The 17253-nt window shown below is 39.1% G+C and overlaps 1 protein-coding gene across 1 annotated transcript in view; it reads right to left on the bottom strand.

Moving 5' to 3' along the window:
- LOC307105926 (lymphocyte antigen 75-like) overlaps positions 1 to 17253 on the bottom strand; it is a 91174-nt gene that overhangs the window by 25709 nt on the left and 48212 nt on the right. Inside the window, exons 16-24 of the mRNA XM_079781885.1 lie at positions 15946 to 16060; positions 8803 to 8838; positions 8265 to 8440; positions 7549 to 7619; positions 6982 to 7061; positions 6258 to 6397; positions 4039 to 4144; positions 3652 to 3812; positions 573 to 702 (exon numbers count right to left, since the gene is read on the bottom strand). Of these exons, the coding sequence (XP_079638011.1) occupies positions 573 to 702; positions 3652 to 3812; positions 4039 to 4144; positions 6258 to 6397; positions 6982 to 7061; positions 7549 to 7619; positions 8265 to 8440; positions 8803 to 8838; positions 15946 to 16060 (1015 nt within the window). The remainder of the gene's footprint in view (positions 1 to 572; positions 703 to 3651; positions 3813 to 4038; positions 4145 to 6257; positions 6398 to 6981; positions 7062 to 7548; positions 7620 to 8264; positions 8441 to 8802; positions 8839 to 15945; positions 16061 to 17253) is intronic.

Genomic DNA, 17253 nt, shown 5'->3' with positions numbered 1-17253 from the left:
AATCGTGTTAAAAACTTATTGTGATTAATGAAAACAATTTAATACCTCTTAAAATATCTCTTTGAAAATATGGACAATTCCTATTTTTATGTATACAGTTTAATTTTATTTGGATTATAAGAAGGCATAGTGATCCATTTATAAATGTGATCACATCTTTTTTTAGTGCTAAATTTAACTGTGAATGTTTATACTGAACTAAATTTAAAACATTAAGTTTTTTCTCCCCTTTTTCCCAGGATAGAAAATAAAAATCTAAAAAAAAAATGCCAGAGTAGAAAGGAGAATAAAATTCAACCATAACTTATCGTTAGACAATTCCTAATAACAAATTCCACCTGATAGTTAATTTTGATATTTAATTAAGTATAATGATAATACTTGAAAAAAAATCACATTCCATTTGAGATACTCGGACTCACTGAACCAATATGAATTTAGTCGTGCTGACATTTTAAGAAAGCTATGTGATCACAAATTAATTTTAATTCATTTATAAGATTTTTGTTAAAAAGCACTGTACATAGCTAACATCATAAAGTCCCACAGTTATTTAGATAATAACCCAATACCTGAGTATTTCTGACAGAGAGACAGAGTGTGGTGTTCACTGCAGGACGTGAAATTCCACGTCCCAGTTAAAGGTGACTTTCGGTGGTTGAGCATCAGGGCACAGTGGTAGTGGGACTCTTCGTCAAAAATCTAAACAAAGAAGCAAACAGAAACAAGCAGTCTTGTAACCAACAGTTGAAGATCCCAGCAAGAATGGTCCCTGAAAAGGGTTCTAACATCACGTGGTTTTGTGAGTAGTTCCTTCAAACTTCCAGGGAAAGATAGTGCCTCAAACTGACTCCTAATTCAAAACACAAAGGCAGAAAGCTACGGAGTTCATCTAAGGAAGCTCACATGAGCAGAAAAAAGATCTAACAATACAGCATTAAAAAACTCTATGAACACAGATGAAAACATTCCCAAATAAAACCCTAACAAATCTAACTTGGTAGAATAGTACAATAATAATCCACTCTGAGCAACTAGATTTTTTTTTTTAGCAACTAGATTTTTATGAGAAGATAATGATGGTTTAATGTAACATCTATTAATGTATTATACCAACTGCCAATAGGCTAAATGGGAAAGACTATATGACAATTTTAATAGATGCTGGAAACAAGTTTTAGAAAACCCAGTACTTATTCCTGAATAAAAATTCAAAATAAGCTAGTTATACAATAATATGTCTTAAACAAAGGGACAACATCATATACATAATATAACAATGAAAGACTGCAGATAGGCCCATGAGAGTTTAGATCAAGTCTAGGAAGATGTTTATTATCCCTGGTATTTACCATGGTTCTAGTAGTTACACAATATGTAGTAAAGCATGAACTGTTATTTGAAAATTATGATTGTCTCATTAGGAAACATAGGGAAACCTAGTGAAAATCTCTGAGAAGTAATAAGGGCTTTTAGTAAGATGGATGCCTATGAAATCTATATATATAAAAGCCTAAGTGACTGTTACAACCCGTCAACTGAATGACCGGTCGCTATGACGTGCACTGACCACCAGGGGGCAGGTGCTCAAAGCAGGAGCTGCCCCCGGTGGTCAGTGTGCGCCCACAGCCAACCTCCCGCAGCCAGCCAACCTCCCACGGTCACTCCCCCCTGATTGGTCCCGATTGCCGGCCAGGCCGAGGAACCCCACCCATGCATGAATTCGTGCACTGGGCCTCCAGTAAATATATAAAAATCCCAAACAATAGCTTTCCTACATATCAGTAAGAAAATCAAGAAAAGACTGCCATCACAATGGCAGTAACAAAGACAACTGCTATAAAAACTTCCTTGAGAGATATAAAGGAAGACTTGAATAGAGAGATATTATACTATATTCTTGAATTAGAAGAGTAATAAAAATATGTGAATTATCCCTAAAATAGTCAGATTGTCCTCAGAATTTTTTATTTAATTGTTTTGATTGGAAATTGACTAAATAATCGTAGTTTGTCTGGAAGAATGGACAAGAATAGCTAAAAATATCTTAAAGGCAAATAATTAAAGATATCCAGACCTATTATATATTTTTAAATATGACAAAATTAGAGTATTTAGATCTGTGATATTGCTATATAAGAGTATATCTCATATACACATACACTTCATATACAGTATAACAAAGAAGGCAACCTATATCTCCTTTTAAAAAAATGTTTTTATTGATTTTTTTCAGAGAGAGGAAGGGAGAGGGAAAGAGAGATAGAAATATCAATGATGAGAATCATCGATCCACTGCCTCCTGCATGGCCCCTACTGGGAATTGAGCCCGCAACCTGGGCATGTGTCCTGACCAGAAATCAAACCACGATCTCTTGGCTCATGGGTTGACTCTCAACCACTGAGCCACTCCGGCTGGGCCTATGTTGCTTTTAACAAATGGAAATAAATGCAATAAATAATGCTAGATAATTAGCTGGGATTAGGAAAATGATTACATAGTCATTGTCTAGGATGCATTTCTGGAATTCATTTTTTAAGTTAATTTCTTAATCTTTGCTCTTTGTACAAAAGGTGGTTTGTATCCAGCAAATAGGGAGGACAGAAGCTGTGGGCAGCAATCTCACGATATAGGCAACTATCTATACTAATAAAAACCTAGGTGGCCCTTGTGCCCTCACGTCATCACAAGATGGCTGCCCCCACAATGTCTCAAGATGGCCGCCACAAGATGGCCAGCAGGGGAGGGCAGTTGGGGGGTGACCAGGCCTACAGGGGAGGGTAGTTGGGGGCAACTAGGGCTGCAGGGGAGGGAAGTTGGGGGTGATCGGGCCGGCAGGGGAGCGGTTAGGGGGTGATCAGGCTGGCAGGCAGAAGTGGTTAGGGGCAATCAGGCAGGAAGGCAGGAGAGCCAGCAGTCCCGGATTGTGAGAGGAATGTCCTAAACCAGCAGTCAGACATCCCCCGAGGGGTCCCAGATTGGAGAGGGTGCAGGCTGGGCTGAGGGACACCCCCCCACCCCAGTGCACAAATTTTGTTAATATAATGCCTAATCTCATTTTATTGCTTCTTTACATTTAGCTCTTAGGGGAAAATGATCATTAAACACCAATTTTGTACTTTTTTGCCTCAGGAGACTGGAGCTGACAGCTTCAAATCCCAAAATATCAAGTAAAGCATTTATAATTGCTTCTGTTTGCAACTCACTACTTGACAGTTTTATGTCATCATGACATAAGGGATGTGGCTTTGATGCTATTGTGAAAAATGAAGGCATACACATGAAGGCTACAGAAGCTACTGCTGTTATTGTTCTTCTTGTGACAGTCTTATTGAGATACAATTGATAGACAATATAATTCACCCACTGAAAGCATAAATTCCATAGGTTTTAGTATATTCAGAGTTGTACAACCATTACCCTCCAATCAATTTCAGAACATTTCACCTCCCCCAAAAGAAACCCCGTACCCTTTTCACCATCACTCTCAATCCTCCCATCCTCTTTAGCCTCTGGCAACCACTAATCTACTTTATCGGTATTTCATATAAATGGACTCATATAACAGGCCCTTGTTCTTAATCCAATAATTTATGGAAGACTCGAGAATTTCATAGAGCTACATAGATTACTGATTCCAAAAAACTTACATTTTTTGGTATTATTAGCCTCCGACCAACCAAGAATGGGTGAAAGTTACTGTATGTTAGCTCTCTGTTATCTATCCATTTAGTTATTCTTTCAAAGGCTGTCCAGCGCAAACCAATCCATACAGCATCTTCCATATCCGGAAGCAACGATGTAATAAAATCTGTCAGAAAGAGATTTTTAAAAAAAGCATTTGACTTATTAAAAATAAAAATATACTAAAAATGTCAATGATTACCTCCTGCTTATCAATCATGATAGTCTTTTACCTACTCTGTACAAAAAATAGTTTAGTAAGATTTAAACACTATGTAGATTCCCCTCAGCCTCCCAAAACTAACGTTGCCCCCAGATCAGCATAAAACATGCCTCCAAAACAATTCTGCTACCTTGTTCTCTTTGGCTCAGCACTGTAGGAAGGGTGCCACCGTAGGTGTGACAGGTATTGCTTGCTTCAGAAAACGTGAGAGACTTGGGTTTAAGCTTTAGAAAACACTGCAAACAAAGAACGTATATGAAGCATAAGATTCCAGACACTGGAAAGCTCACATAGGAAATAAATGTCTCATCTTTTAGAGGGTTGCTAATTTTTAAAAAATATTTTATTGATTTTTTACAGAGAGGAAGGGAGAGGGATAGAGAGTTAGAAACATCGATCAGCTGCCTCCTGCACACCCCCTACTGGGGATGTGCCCACAACCAAGGTACATGCCCTTGACCGGAATTGAACCTGGGACCCTTCAGTCCGCAGGCTGATGCTCTATCCACTGAGCCAAACCGGTGAGGGCAGGATTGCTAATTTTTGGTCTGTATCTCACAGATATGGAAATTTATAAAGTAGTACTATAAAAATGCAGATCTACACTCCCTATATAAACAACTGAAGAGTGGTCTTTGAACTACTTTTTATATCTCCCATTTATTGAGTGCTTCCTCTGTGCTAAACAGTTTGTATAATATTATCTCATTTAATTCTCACAACTGGGGAAACTGAGGCACAGGTAGAGTAAGTAACTTTACCCATAAGTGAAATAGCCATAAAATGGTATGGTCAGCAGTTAGACCCCATTACGTGTGATTTTAAAGTTTGTATTCTTAATCATCACCTCCTTATATATAAAAAGAAATCATTTAAAAAAGAAATTATTTCCCTGTCCCTTGGCAGAATATTTTGATTCAATTTACATCGACTGTGTAAACTTAGTACCAGTACTTTGGGGGGAAAAGACTGTTCTAATTTAAAAAAATCAAAATATACCCCTAATATTTCAGCTTTACTACAGATGTTTCTAGCTGTCAGACACATGTCCTTTTTCTTTTTGATGTTATAATCATACTAGAGGCCCAGTGCACGAATTCGTTCACCAGTAGGGTCCCTTCGCCTAGCCTGTGGGATTGGGCCAGAACCGGCTCTCCGACATCCCCCAAGGGGTCCTGGATTGCGAGAGGGTGCAGGCTAGGCCAAGGGACCCCACCAGTGCATGATTTGGGCTGGGGAGGGATGTGGGAGGGCTCCAGGGCATGTTCGGCCTGTCTTGCTCAGTCCCGATCGGCCAGACCCCAGCAGCAAGCTAACCTACGGGTCGGAGCGTCTGCCCCCTGGTGGTCAGTGTACATCATAGCGACTGGTCGACTGTCTGCCCCCTGGTGGTCAGTGCACGTCATAGCGAGCAGCTGAGTGGCCTTAGCATATCATTAACATATTACGCTTTGATTGGTTGAATGGCTAACCGGACACAGCATGTTAGACTTTTATTATATAGGATTAGTGTGGAGTAGTATGTTCTAAATTGTGTTCCTTAAAACATTCAACAAAATGTTTTTATTTCATCTTACATACAGAATGAAGTGGCTAAGGGCATACAAGTCATTGTGTGGCTTCTAGAAGACTCTAGAGAAAATACCCTGAGCCTGAGCTTGGAAGCCTCATGGCAGAGGAAAAAGACAAAAGGAGCCTGGCTTTGAAGAATTCATAGAGTTTACATACCAACCCCAAGCTGCTTACCTTCAAACTTCTTTTATGTAATAGAATAAATGTTTTAATACTGTACCTATCTCTCTTTTTAGCAGTTAAATATGTCCCTAAGAGATACATATACCAATATGGATTATGCATCTCAAAGAAACAAGTATAGAATGTAGCATTTCCCAAACCTATTTAATCATAAACTACCTTAGAGGCAAGATCAATGATTAACATTTGGTTGGCATATGTGTAGTTCCCAAAAAGTAGTTTGGGAAATGCTAGTCTAGTTTGATTAGTAGATGTTGGGTGGATGTTTTCCATAAGGGGGAAAATTTATCAGCCAGAAATTAAGTCAGTTTCCTATATGCCACAGAGATAGTCTTGACTTCAATGTATTACTATCCGTTGATACTGGAACTTCAGCAATTTAAGTGTGAGTAATAACAGAATAGGAACACACTATTTTGAAAGCTGTAGGCATGACTAACTTGAGAGTTAACTTGATTTCTGACTAAGGTGAGATATTGAAATATGCAGAGGCTGTCTTAGTGAAGTTATTTGATGGATTGCCATTCTGTCACTGGCCATACAACCATCATGAAAGCAATAATCGTTTGCACAATGTAGCAATTCTCTTTTTACCTTATTCAGAAAAGAAATCCAATTCCCAGAGCATTGTATTTTAGCTGCCGAATCTGGACTATATTTCTCTAATGAAGATACATTATATTTTTCACAGATGAAGGGCAACTTGGTATTACAGTCTGCTGGTTTATTTAAGTCTGAGAAATGAAAAGCAGGATTACTGTGGTGAGATTTTCCATCCAGTACATTTTAAAAACAATCCAGTCATAAAGAAAGTCTATTTCAATTAATTCCCAGATGGTTAAAATATAGTCCTTCTCTTCTCTAGCCATTTATGTCTTCTAGCACTATTCATATCAGTAGGTTATAGCATACCAATATTGTCTATAAAAATGCGCACATATGGCGTAACAACCACAGTTCCCACAGTTCCCGATGGCGGGAAATAGAGTTGAAGGAGGCTAATGAAAGGGAAAGAGACCAAAACTATATTTTAGAACTGCTGCCTGTTCATCTTTGCAAATTTGTCTACATAATTATTAGTTACGAAAGTGGTAAGTTTACTTGTAAGTAATTACTTTAGGATAAAGGAAGTAAAAATATTCACAGTCAAAAGTAACTTTACTTGCACCTGGAAATTGTGCTATTGTGGTTAGCAATAAGTCAGAAAAGATAAAGCTACCAAACACATAATCAAAGGGAAAACAAAATTAAACTAGTAATTGAACCTGAATTTCACATGTTACATAATAAACATTAAAGGATTTGGGATTAATTTTACCGCTAAGCCAAGTCCTGGCAGATATGTATAGACATTCCTGTCCAAATGTTATAGGAAAGTGATGCCATGAATGTCTTGAGCTGAAAGAAAATGAGAGATTTGACAACTTAGAATGTAGTTACATGTCCCATTCTGGTGTTTACTGTAAGTAATTTTAATTCTAAATTTATGCCATTATTTTATACCCCTTAATTCTTGATGTAAATATGCAAAAGGACTTGGTTTCTCTAATCTAGGCAGTTTATGGATTAATGCACAAAACTAATTATGAAAAGTAATCCATTTAGTCCAATAGGTGTGGCTCAGTGGTTGAGCATCGACCTATGAGCCACGAGGTCACCAGGAGGTCACGGTTCAATTCCCTGGTTGTAGGCTTGTCCCCAGTAGGGGGCATGCAGGCGGCAGCCAATCAATGATTCTCTTTCATCATTGATGTTTCTATCTCTCTCGCCCTCTCTGAAATCAATAAAAAAATATTTTTAAAAGGGTAATACATTTGTTAAAAGGGAATTTGGGACTGCTTCTTTCAAATCACTTTATAAAGGTAACATCGATAATAATACATACTACATAAAATGACGATCTATTATTGGCTGCTCAGGGGTTCTCACCCACCACTTCTGCTCATCACTAGATATCTGAAAAACAAACCAAATATCCATCTTTATATGTGCTGAGTTTTCTAGGAGAGTTTTAATTTAACCCCATCCCACCATAACCACAAAACACTAAGATTTCCAAACATTCCGTTACTTTGCTATCTAAATTACACAAACCAGGTGCTTTCACCAAAAGAGTACCTTGAAAACTCTTTGTATATTCAAAGGCCCTATTTTGCATATAGAAAATATGCTTGCTGTAGTTATGGGCATATATCAATTGGACATATAGTGTCCTATTGCAACTAATTATAAAGATGAACAAATTATTTTTCCTCCAAAAAGCTATTTTGCAAAGTTAGTTATCAATAGAAACAGAAACTCAAGTTAACTATAAAGTTAACTTTTAGTAAAAAATGTGATAAGGATTTAGGATAATTTATAATATCTATTGCTGTTCATTGTATAAATTGATATTAATAATTAGTGTTGAATATTATAAAACATAAGCAATTAAAGTTAACATTTCTAACAAGAAATGAGGGATTTGAATGTTGTTAGGCAAATTTTACTTGAGAGGAACATTTAACTTTTGTAGATTTTGGCAAGAATTTTGAAAAAATATTAATGGAATAAATATAAAAATAAGAACAATATTTCAAAATACATTCTTTTTAAAATTACATTTGCTATTTTGTTTTTGATGGCTTTTAGTCCTGCAAAAGATGTTAAAGTAGCCAGGGAGCTATGATTGCTGGCGCAATATAGGACAGCTTCTTCATAGTTTAAGCGAGGTTCAGGGACAAACCAATATTCACTCCCTTCTATTATAACTGGAGGTCCATGAATTCCAGCACGCTCTAAAGAAAAAGAATATCAGAGTTATGACTGTGTAAACCAAACTGCACCCTCTAAGCATGGATTAATGTTCAAAACTTTTTAAAATTGTAATTCATTTAGACTCCTGGCTCTCTCTGGGCAGGGCAGTGCTTCCTGAGGACTCCTGAGCCAGTGACTGCCACCCAGAGTCACAGAGAAAGACAAATCCACCCTCGTAGCCTCATCCCACCACAGCCAATCACCTCCCTCCCTGGAGATACTTCATGTCAGTTGAAGATGTGATAGAGAAGAAACTGTCACTCAGGCCTGGGTTTAAATAAAGTAGATGCATTATGGAAAAAGTAAAGGAGGCTTTGGCTAAATTTCAGTTTTCTTAACTCACCTGGATTGTACCAGTCTGGTGTTTTTGGAGTACGACCTGTATGAGGAAGAAAGCAAGTGGCTCAAGTTTAGTGTCCAATGACAGATCATCGCATATATAAGTCAAGGGTCTTCAATCTACAGAGGGCTCACAGTATTGCTGAGGTTTGTCCACTTCTGGCTGAACCATTTCCTTTCATGTTATGATCACTTCAATTTGAATTCTGTGGGGCCTACGCTAAAGCTATTATAGTGGCAATAAAAAAAGCAGATCTGTTGAATATTAATAAAGTATCACTAGCAGTTCTTCACCTTATACCATGGAAGTCACGAAGGAAGACCAGATGGACAAACATAGCTAATAATTAGAAAGCACAAATAAGTAAATGCACCTACTGTATACATTACATAGAAGCACTAAGGAATATGCACCAAGATAATTATCATTGTATGCCGATGTAATAATTACAAGAGTTTTACCAAAAGGTTGGTGAAGCTTGGGGAGCTCAACAGGATTGAGTCACATGTAGTTTACCTGTTGGAAACGGCTACAAAGCATTTCCCCCAAACCTGAATAGGATGATTGTTAACTGCCAGACAGCTCAGGGCATTTTATTTACTCCTGTTGACCAAACACCTGAACAGCTGTAGGCTATTCCCCAAACTGACAATGTTTCTGTACCCTTTGAAGTGTATATTTCCACCTTGCCTTGAGACAAATTGTGTTTAATAAAAGCACGGGTCCTTGGTCAAGGGTAGAGCCTTCTAGCTCCTTCAGCTGGAAGCTCCTCTGACCCCCAATGCCTTTCAAAACTATCCATGGACTCCTTCTTAATCATCTACGCAGCCCTTTCTCCAGAATGCTTAACCCTTTGTAAGGCTGGGAAAAAGAACCCCGGCAATTGTAGGATGAGGTTATTCAGAAACCACTTCTCCATCTAACGCAGTTTGAATAATTGATCTGTAAACCTGGGTGGGTAGAGTTTATTGTCTCCCAGGATATCCTTGGAAACAATGTGCAATGATCCAGTACCGAACCTTTTGAGAAGGTGAAAGACAAAACTGGAGGAAATCAATGAAAATCACTCAGGCTTCCTGGATAGACACAGAGGAAAGATTGAAGTTGGATGGGCCAATGTCCAAATGCCCTCACACCCTTTGTGTTGAGATGTGTGGGTCAGTTGTTTAACTCCCTGAGCCTCAATGCTTTACTCTATAAAAAGTCACACTCTACCTCCTAACTCACAAAGTCTGTGTGAAGCTCAGGTGAGATCGCCCCGGGGAAGCAACCCCCCCAGTTCCAGGCACAGAGCAGTTCCTCCCAGGATGCTGGATTGCTTCATTTTCCCTCTTCATTGTGCTTTTAGGTCTCATAGATTTCCAGTCATCATTTTATGAATCTTAGAAATTACAGAGTAAAATAGCTGTTGCTAATTTTGTTGTTGTACCAGGGCATAATACAAAAGACTGCCTGTATATCCAGCATCTTTGGTTTCTCTCTCAGTCAGTTCTCTGCATGTTGGATTTTTTTTTTTAACCAACAATGCTGCCAACCTGCTTAAAATGTGTACCTTCTTGATTGTAATCATGTGTTGGGGGAATACTACGTCTAAACTTAAATTTTTTTTTTGTTAGTAAGAAAAGCAGAATACAAGGTGTTTTGTTTTATTTTTTTACAAAAAATTATAAATATGGCTCAAAAAACTACAGGACACTGGAAAAAGAGATGGAGGAAGACATAAACAGATGGAAGGACATATCATGTTCATGGATTGGTAGAATCAACATCATTAAAATGTCCATACTACCCAAAGCAATCTATAGATTCAATGCAATCCCCATTAAAATACCAACGGCATATTTCACAGACCTAGAAAGAACTCTCCAAAAATTCATCTGGAATAAAAAAAGACCCCGAATAGCTGCAGCAATCCTGAGAAAGAAGAACGAAGTAGGTGGGATCTCAATACCAGATATCAAGCTGTATTACAAAGCCACTGTTCTCAAAACTGCCTGGTACTGGCACAAGAACAGACATATAGACCAATGGAATAGAATAGGGAACCCAGAAATCGACCCAAACCACTATGCTCAACATCCGACAAAGGAGGCAAAAGCAAACAATGGAGTCCAGACAGACTCTTCAATAAATGGTGTTGGGAAAATTGGTCAGATACATGCAAAAAATGAAAATAGATTACCAATTTACACCATACACAAAAATAAACTCAAAATGGATAAAGGACTTAAATGTAAGACAGGAAAACCATAACAATCTTAGAGAAATCCACAGGCAGCAAAATCTCAGACATATGCTGAAGCAATATCTTCACAGATACAGCTCATAGGGCAATGGAAATTACAGAGAAAATAAACCATCAACAAAACAACAAGAAAGCCCACTGCATGGAAGAACATATTTGCCAATGTTATTTCTGGTAAGGGTTTAATCTTCAACATTTACAGGGAACTCATACAACTTAACAAAAGGAAGATAAACAATCCAATCAAAAATGGGCAACGGACCTAGATAGATGACATACAGAAGGCCATAAGATATATGAAAACATGCTCAAAGTCACTAATCATCTGAGAGATGCAAATCAAAACAATAGGGAGGTACCATCTCACACCTGTCAGAATGGCTATCATCAACAAATCAACAAACGACAAGTGCTAGTGAGGATGCGGAGAAAAAGGAACCCTTGTACACTGCTGGTGGGAATGCAGACTGGTGCAGCCACTGTGGAGAACAGTATGGAGTTTCCTCAAAAAAACTAAAAATGGAACTCCCATTTGACCCAGTGATCCCACTTCTAGGAATATATCTCAAGAAACTAGAAACACCAATCAGAAAGGACATATGCACCCTATGTTCATAGCAGCACAATTCACCATAGCTAAGATTTGGAAACAGCCTAAGTGCCCATCAGCAGATGAGTGGATTAGAAAACTGTGGTACATCTACACAATGGAATACTATGCTGCTGTAAAAAGGAAGGGACTCCTACCATTTGCAACAGCATGGATGGACCTGGAGAGCATTATGTTAAGTGAAATAAGTCAGTTGAAGAAAGATAAATATCACATGATCTCACTCATTTGTGGAATATAATAAATAACATAAACTGATGAGCAAAAACAGATCCAGAGACAGAGAAGCATCGATCAGACCGTCAAACCTCAGAGGGAAGGCAGGGGAGGGTTGGGAGAAGGGAGAGAGATCAACCAAAGGACTTGTACGCATGCATATAAGCCTAACCAGTGGACACAGACACTAGGGGAGTGAGGGCACAAGCGGGGGTGGGGTGGGGTGGGGGGCAATGGGAAGGATAAGGACACATATGTAATACCTTAATAAAGAATTTAAAAAATTACAAATATGTATGTACGTACAAAGTATCAAAAATATTAAAATGTTATATTTTGGAAGTGGCTTTATAGGTCATTTTCCTAAAACATGTCTATGACTTATTTTTGATATTATTTTCTCAATTAAAAAAAGAATATTTTAAAAGTATATATAGGCCTGGCTGGTGTGGCTCAGTTGGTTGGAATATTGTCTTATACACTGAAAGGTCGCAGGTTTGATTCCCAGTCAGGGCACATACCCAGGTTGGGGATTCCATCCAGTTCGGGGTGCATATGGGAGGCAATGGGTCAATGTTTTTCTCTCACATTGGTATTTCTCTCTCCCTTCCTCTCTCTTTAAAAATCAATAAGCACATATCCTCGGGTGAGGATTTAAAAAGTATACACACACACACACACACACACACACACAGCATATGTATATATACATACACACACACACACACACACACATACACACACACACACTAGTAGTTATGGCTATTTAAAAATTTTAGGTTGTCCACAGACAACAGTATGGTAGTTACCAGAGGGAAAGGGGGATGGGGTTAAAAGAGGGTAAAGGGGGGATAAATGGTGATGGAAGGAGATGAAACACAATCCTATATAATAAAAGCCTAATATGCTAAGTGTCCGGTTGTCCAATTGGCCGTTCAAGCAATCAAAGTGTAATATGCTAATGACTAGTGTTCCCATTGCAGGAAGTTTCCTGCAATAGGGCTTCCTGCTGCACTCTACCCCACCACGCCCGCTCTCCTTCCTTCTCCTCCGACCCTGCCTCTGCTCCTCCCTTCTCCGCCAGCCCACCCACTCTCCTTCCTTCTCCGCCAGCCCGCCTGCTCTCCTTCCTTCTCTGCCAGCCCGCCTGCTCTCCTTCCTTCTCCCCCGACCCCACCTCCGCTCCTCCCTTCTCCCCCGACCCTACCTCCGCTCCTCCCTTCTCCGCCAGCCCACCTGCTCTCCTTCCTTCTCCCCCGACCCCGCCTCCGCTCCTCCCTTCTCCCCCGACCCCGCCTCCGCTCCTCCCTTCTCCCCCGACCCCGCCTCTGCTCCTCCCTTCTCTACCAGCCCGCCTGCTCTCCTTCCTTCTCCCCTGACCCCACCTGCTTTCCTCCCTTCTCCACCAGCCCGCCTGCTCTCCTTCCTTCTCCCCCGCCCCGCCTCCGCTCCTCCCTTCTCCTCTGCTTGCTTGCTTCTCTGCAGCTTTGCTCCCTTCTGCAGCTCTTGGCTTCTTTCTATGCTCTTGATATGCAAATTAACTGCCATATTGGTTGGGGGTAATTTGCATACTCACCCTGATTGGCTGGTGGGCATGGCTTGGCTGGTGGGCGTGGCTTGGGTGTAGCGAAGGTGCAGTCAATTTGCATATTTGTCTATTATTAGGTAGGATATGCTAAGGCTGCTCAACTGCTCGCTATGACATGCACTGACCACCAGGGGGCAGACAGTCGACTGGTCAACCAGTCGCTATGACATGTTCTGACCACCAGGTGGCAGACGCTCCAACCAGTAGGTTAGCTTGCTGCTGGGGTCCAGCCAATTGGGACTGAGCAAGATCGGGCCTAAACGGGCGGTCGGACATCCCTCAAGGGGTCCCAGATTGAATAGGATGCAGGCTGGGCTGAGGGACACCCCCCCATGCACGAATTTCGTGCACTGGGCCTCTAGTACAATATAAAGATGATGGATTATGGAATTGTACACCTGAAGCCTATATAATTTTATTAACCAATGTCACCTCAATGAATTAAATAAAAATTTAAAATATTGTAGCTTGTCAAATATCTCTTTTGGAAAAGAGGGGACTAATTAGAACCAGCTGGACATGTAATAAAAAAGGCACGAGTTAGAGAAAAGGTATGGTGATTTAGGCTACTAAAGATGTGAACTGCTTTGAGAAAACCAGAAAATACAGATTAGTACAGAAGAAAATCAGAAAATACAAATTAATACAGAGCAAATTTGGTTGCTCTAATAACCAAGAAAATATCCAACCAGGTGAATGTAACACACTGTAACTTAGAAATTTAGAAACTGCCAAAGGGGAGTTAACGTAACATTTAAACCTTGGATCAATCATTGATTGCTTCACATGATTGGGAATGAGCTGAGAAGGAAGTTCTTTTGTTTTTAATTTTGTTTCTTCATGGGGAGAGCAGGGGTGTGATTATTTAGAAGACTTATTTATTTGGCTAATTGATGTATGTTTGCTAAGTTAGTTAATGCCCTTCTCTCGTGTTTAAAATAAAGAAATATACAGTAAAGAAAAAGAAATTTAAAACCATGTGCTTTTGTAAATTTTTCCTGTGGTTACTGATTTGTCATTTCTAAGGTGTAAACTTGGGTTTGCGCCATCACCCAAACAGGAGGCTGGGTTGCAGCTAGCAGTGAGGGCACACTGGAGGGAGCAATGACTCTCTGTGGCAGCCTCCCTCCAATGCTTCAAACAGGAGACTTTATCCAAATTAACTATACATATTAGTTACGCTTCCACTTCTTTAAAGGGTATCCAAACTGCATTTTCTTTGTTTGTCTTTCAGATCTAATCAATACTCAGGAGTAAATCAGGTATAATGTTTCCTTTAAAAAAACCCAGCAGTGCGCGCGCATGCGCGCGCGCGCGCGCACACACACACACACACACACACACACACACACTTCCCCTTTTATTAATAGGCAGCCAGTTTGCCTTTGTGAAAGAGACTTGAAAGTTACTGTATCAAAAGTCATGTCTGAAGTTCTTTTAAAGGCAGTATAGTATGGTGGCCTTTTTTTTAAGGAAAAAGAACAGTTTTCTCGTAGGTGGTATAGTCGGTCCCATGATGATATCTTTGGGTTCTTTAAGAACTTGTAGGAGGATATACCTTAGGTTTCAATAATCTGTTTAGATTCAATTAAGAAATTCATTTTGGAATTTTCTTTACATTTACCACTAACAATTTAATATATTTAGTATCTACTTAAAATAATTTGGGAGTTAAAATCTTAAGATTTTCCTGTTTAGTCCTTGCCATTTTCTTAGTGGAAAGGACATCTACTTATTCTCCTTTCTCTCCCTTTTGTCACCAAAAGGTTATACTAGTCAAGCTAGTTCCTGAATTTGAATTACATAAACTATTAGCAGCTTTTGAGTTCACTGAAAATTATTTCTAAAAATTACAGGGAAATGCTGGAATTTGATTTCCTGATTCATATACTTCATTCTTCTCACACTAATCTTCATTTTGAATAAAAATAAAAATGATCCCACCCTGGCCGGCATTGCTCAGTGGTTAGAGCATTGGCCCCATACACCAAAGGGTCGTGGGTTTGATTCAGGCCAAGAGCATGTACCTGGGTTGCAGGTTCATTCCTGGCCCTGGTTGGGGCATGTGTGGGAGGCAACTAATCGATGTCTCTCTCTCACATTGATGTTTCTCTCTCTTCCTCCCCCCTCTCTACTCTCTCTGAAAATCAATAGAAAAAAAATCCTCAGGTGAGGATAATAAAAAAACAAATTATTCCCTCTGCCACCCTGCTTCTTTTATTTAAAAATAATCTTTCATTCCAAGATCTAATCACCCTAAATTAGCTTTAAATTTTATTTTCTATACAAATTCTTTCGTGATAAAAGAGGAAGGTACCATCAAATTTCAATAATCCAGCCTTCTAGGAGGGATAGTATAAGGCAGGATGGAGCTCAATATATTAATTGCATCTTCAAAGGTTTTTTTAAAATTATAATTATAGACTAAGATGCTCTCTTACAATGTCTCCATGAAAAAGACAGTGAAAAGGGATAACTACCACTTACCTTTTGGAATCTGACACACCCATTCCAGTTTTGTATCACAAGCAAAAGGCCTTAAATAAATATATTCTCTGTCATTATGGAAATACCAGCCTCTTCGCCATAGCCTCTGCATGACCTGAAAGAGGATTGCACATTATTTTGAAGTTGATGCAAACCTTATAAAATACTAAGCTGTTTTTAACTCTTTTAGCTCTAGCCCCAAGATATTTTTTAATGAAAAAGTACATGAATGGAATGCAGTGTTTAAACAGTAAAAGCCTATGCAAACGGCTGATAAAGAGATATATCATAAGATCATGTTTGTGTCCAAAATGTAAATTATTGTGTTTTTTTGTTGTTGTTATGAAATTGTAGAATCTTGTACCATTAAATTTGGGATAGGTCAAGCTAGAAAAGAATATTTGGTTCACTGGTTTCTAAATACTAGGCTGTATTAAAATAGATCTCTGAAAAGTGACATAAAAGTCTGGCATCAGGGGCCCAGGCTCCTTCTTCGGTGTTGCTCTGCATTCCTAGGATGTTGTCCTTCTCCACATGGTCCAAGATGGCACTCCACAAATTCCGGCTGACAAGCAGGGGAGAAAGGAAAGGGGACAGCATGACCTGGGAGGAGCATCCATCATTTTTTGGACTGTTTTTTCTTAAGGCCAACATTCTTGTGGGTACAGTGGCAGGTGAGGTAAGATTCTCCTTCTAGAACACTACCCTGGCTGTCCTTATTCCTGATGCAGGCAGCATCAGTGGCTCTTTTATTTATTTTTTTGGTAGATTTTTCAATCTTTTCACATATGGGGACTCTGAACAGAAGATAGTCTATTGCATCAGTGTTCTAGAAACTTCACAAGCTTCTCTGAAGTTTTCACCTATTCATGTGTTAAATTGGGAATTCTATAAAAATGGTCTGATGCTTTACAGTTTATTACTAGAACAGCTACTTTGAAAATAGTGCTTTTCAATGGCCTTCTCAGTTCTTTGTCTCAACCTTCCTGTAACATTTCTGGTCAGTCACCTTCTTGAAGCTATTTTTGGGCTTACATAGTTAAGATATTATCTTGATGTCTCCTTTTTTCCTCATCTTCTTACGTGTTGGCAATTCCCCCAAATCTACTTATTGGCCCTTTGATACTTCATTTTATATACATTTTCCCTCCAATTCTAGTACCTTGGTTTCTACTCACTATATTTCTTACTGCTAGGTTGGATTCAAAATATCTAAACTAAAATGTACTATATTCTCCGTAAACCAGTACTCCTTCTGACTGTTTCCATCAATGCCTAGTCATAGTGGACATAGCATAGTGGGCTCAG

This window comes from Cnephaeus nilssonii, assembly GCF_951640355.1.
Source record: "Cnephaeus nilssonii genome assembly, chromosome: 10".
In the NCBI taxonomy this organism is placed as follows: Eukaryota; Metazoa; Chordata; class Mammalia; order Chiroptera; family Vespertilionidae; genus Cnephaeus; species Cnephaeus nilssonii.
Note: the sequence above shows the minus strand (reverse complement) of the source record. Positions and strands in the feature narration are given on the sequence as shown.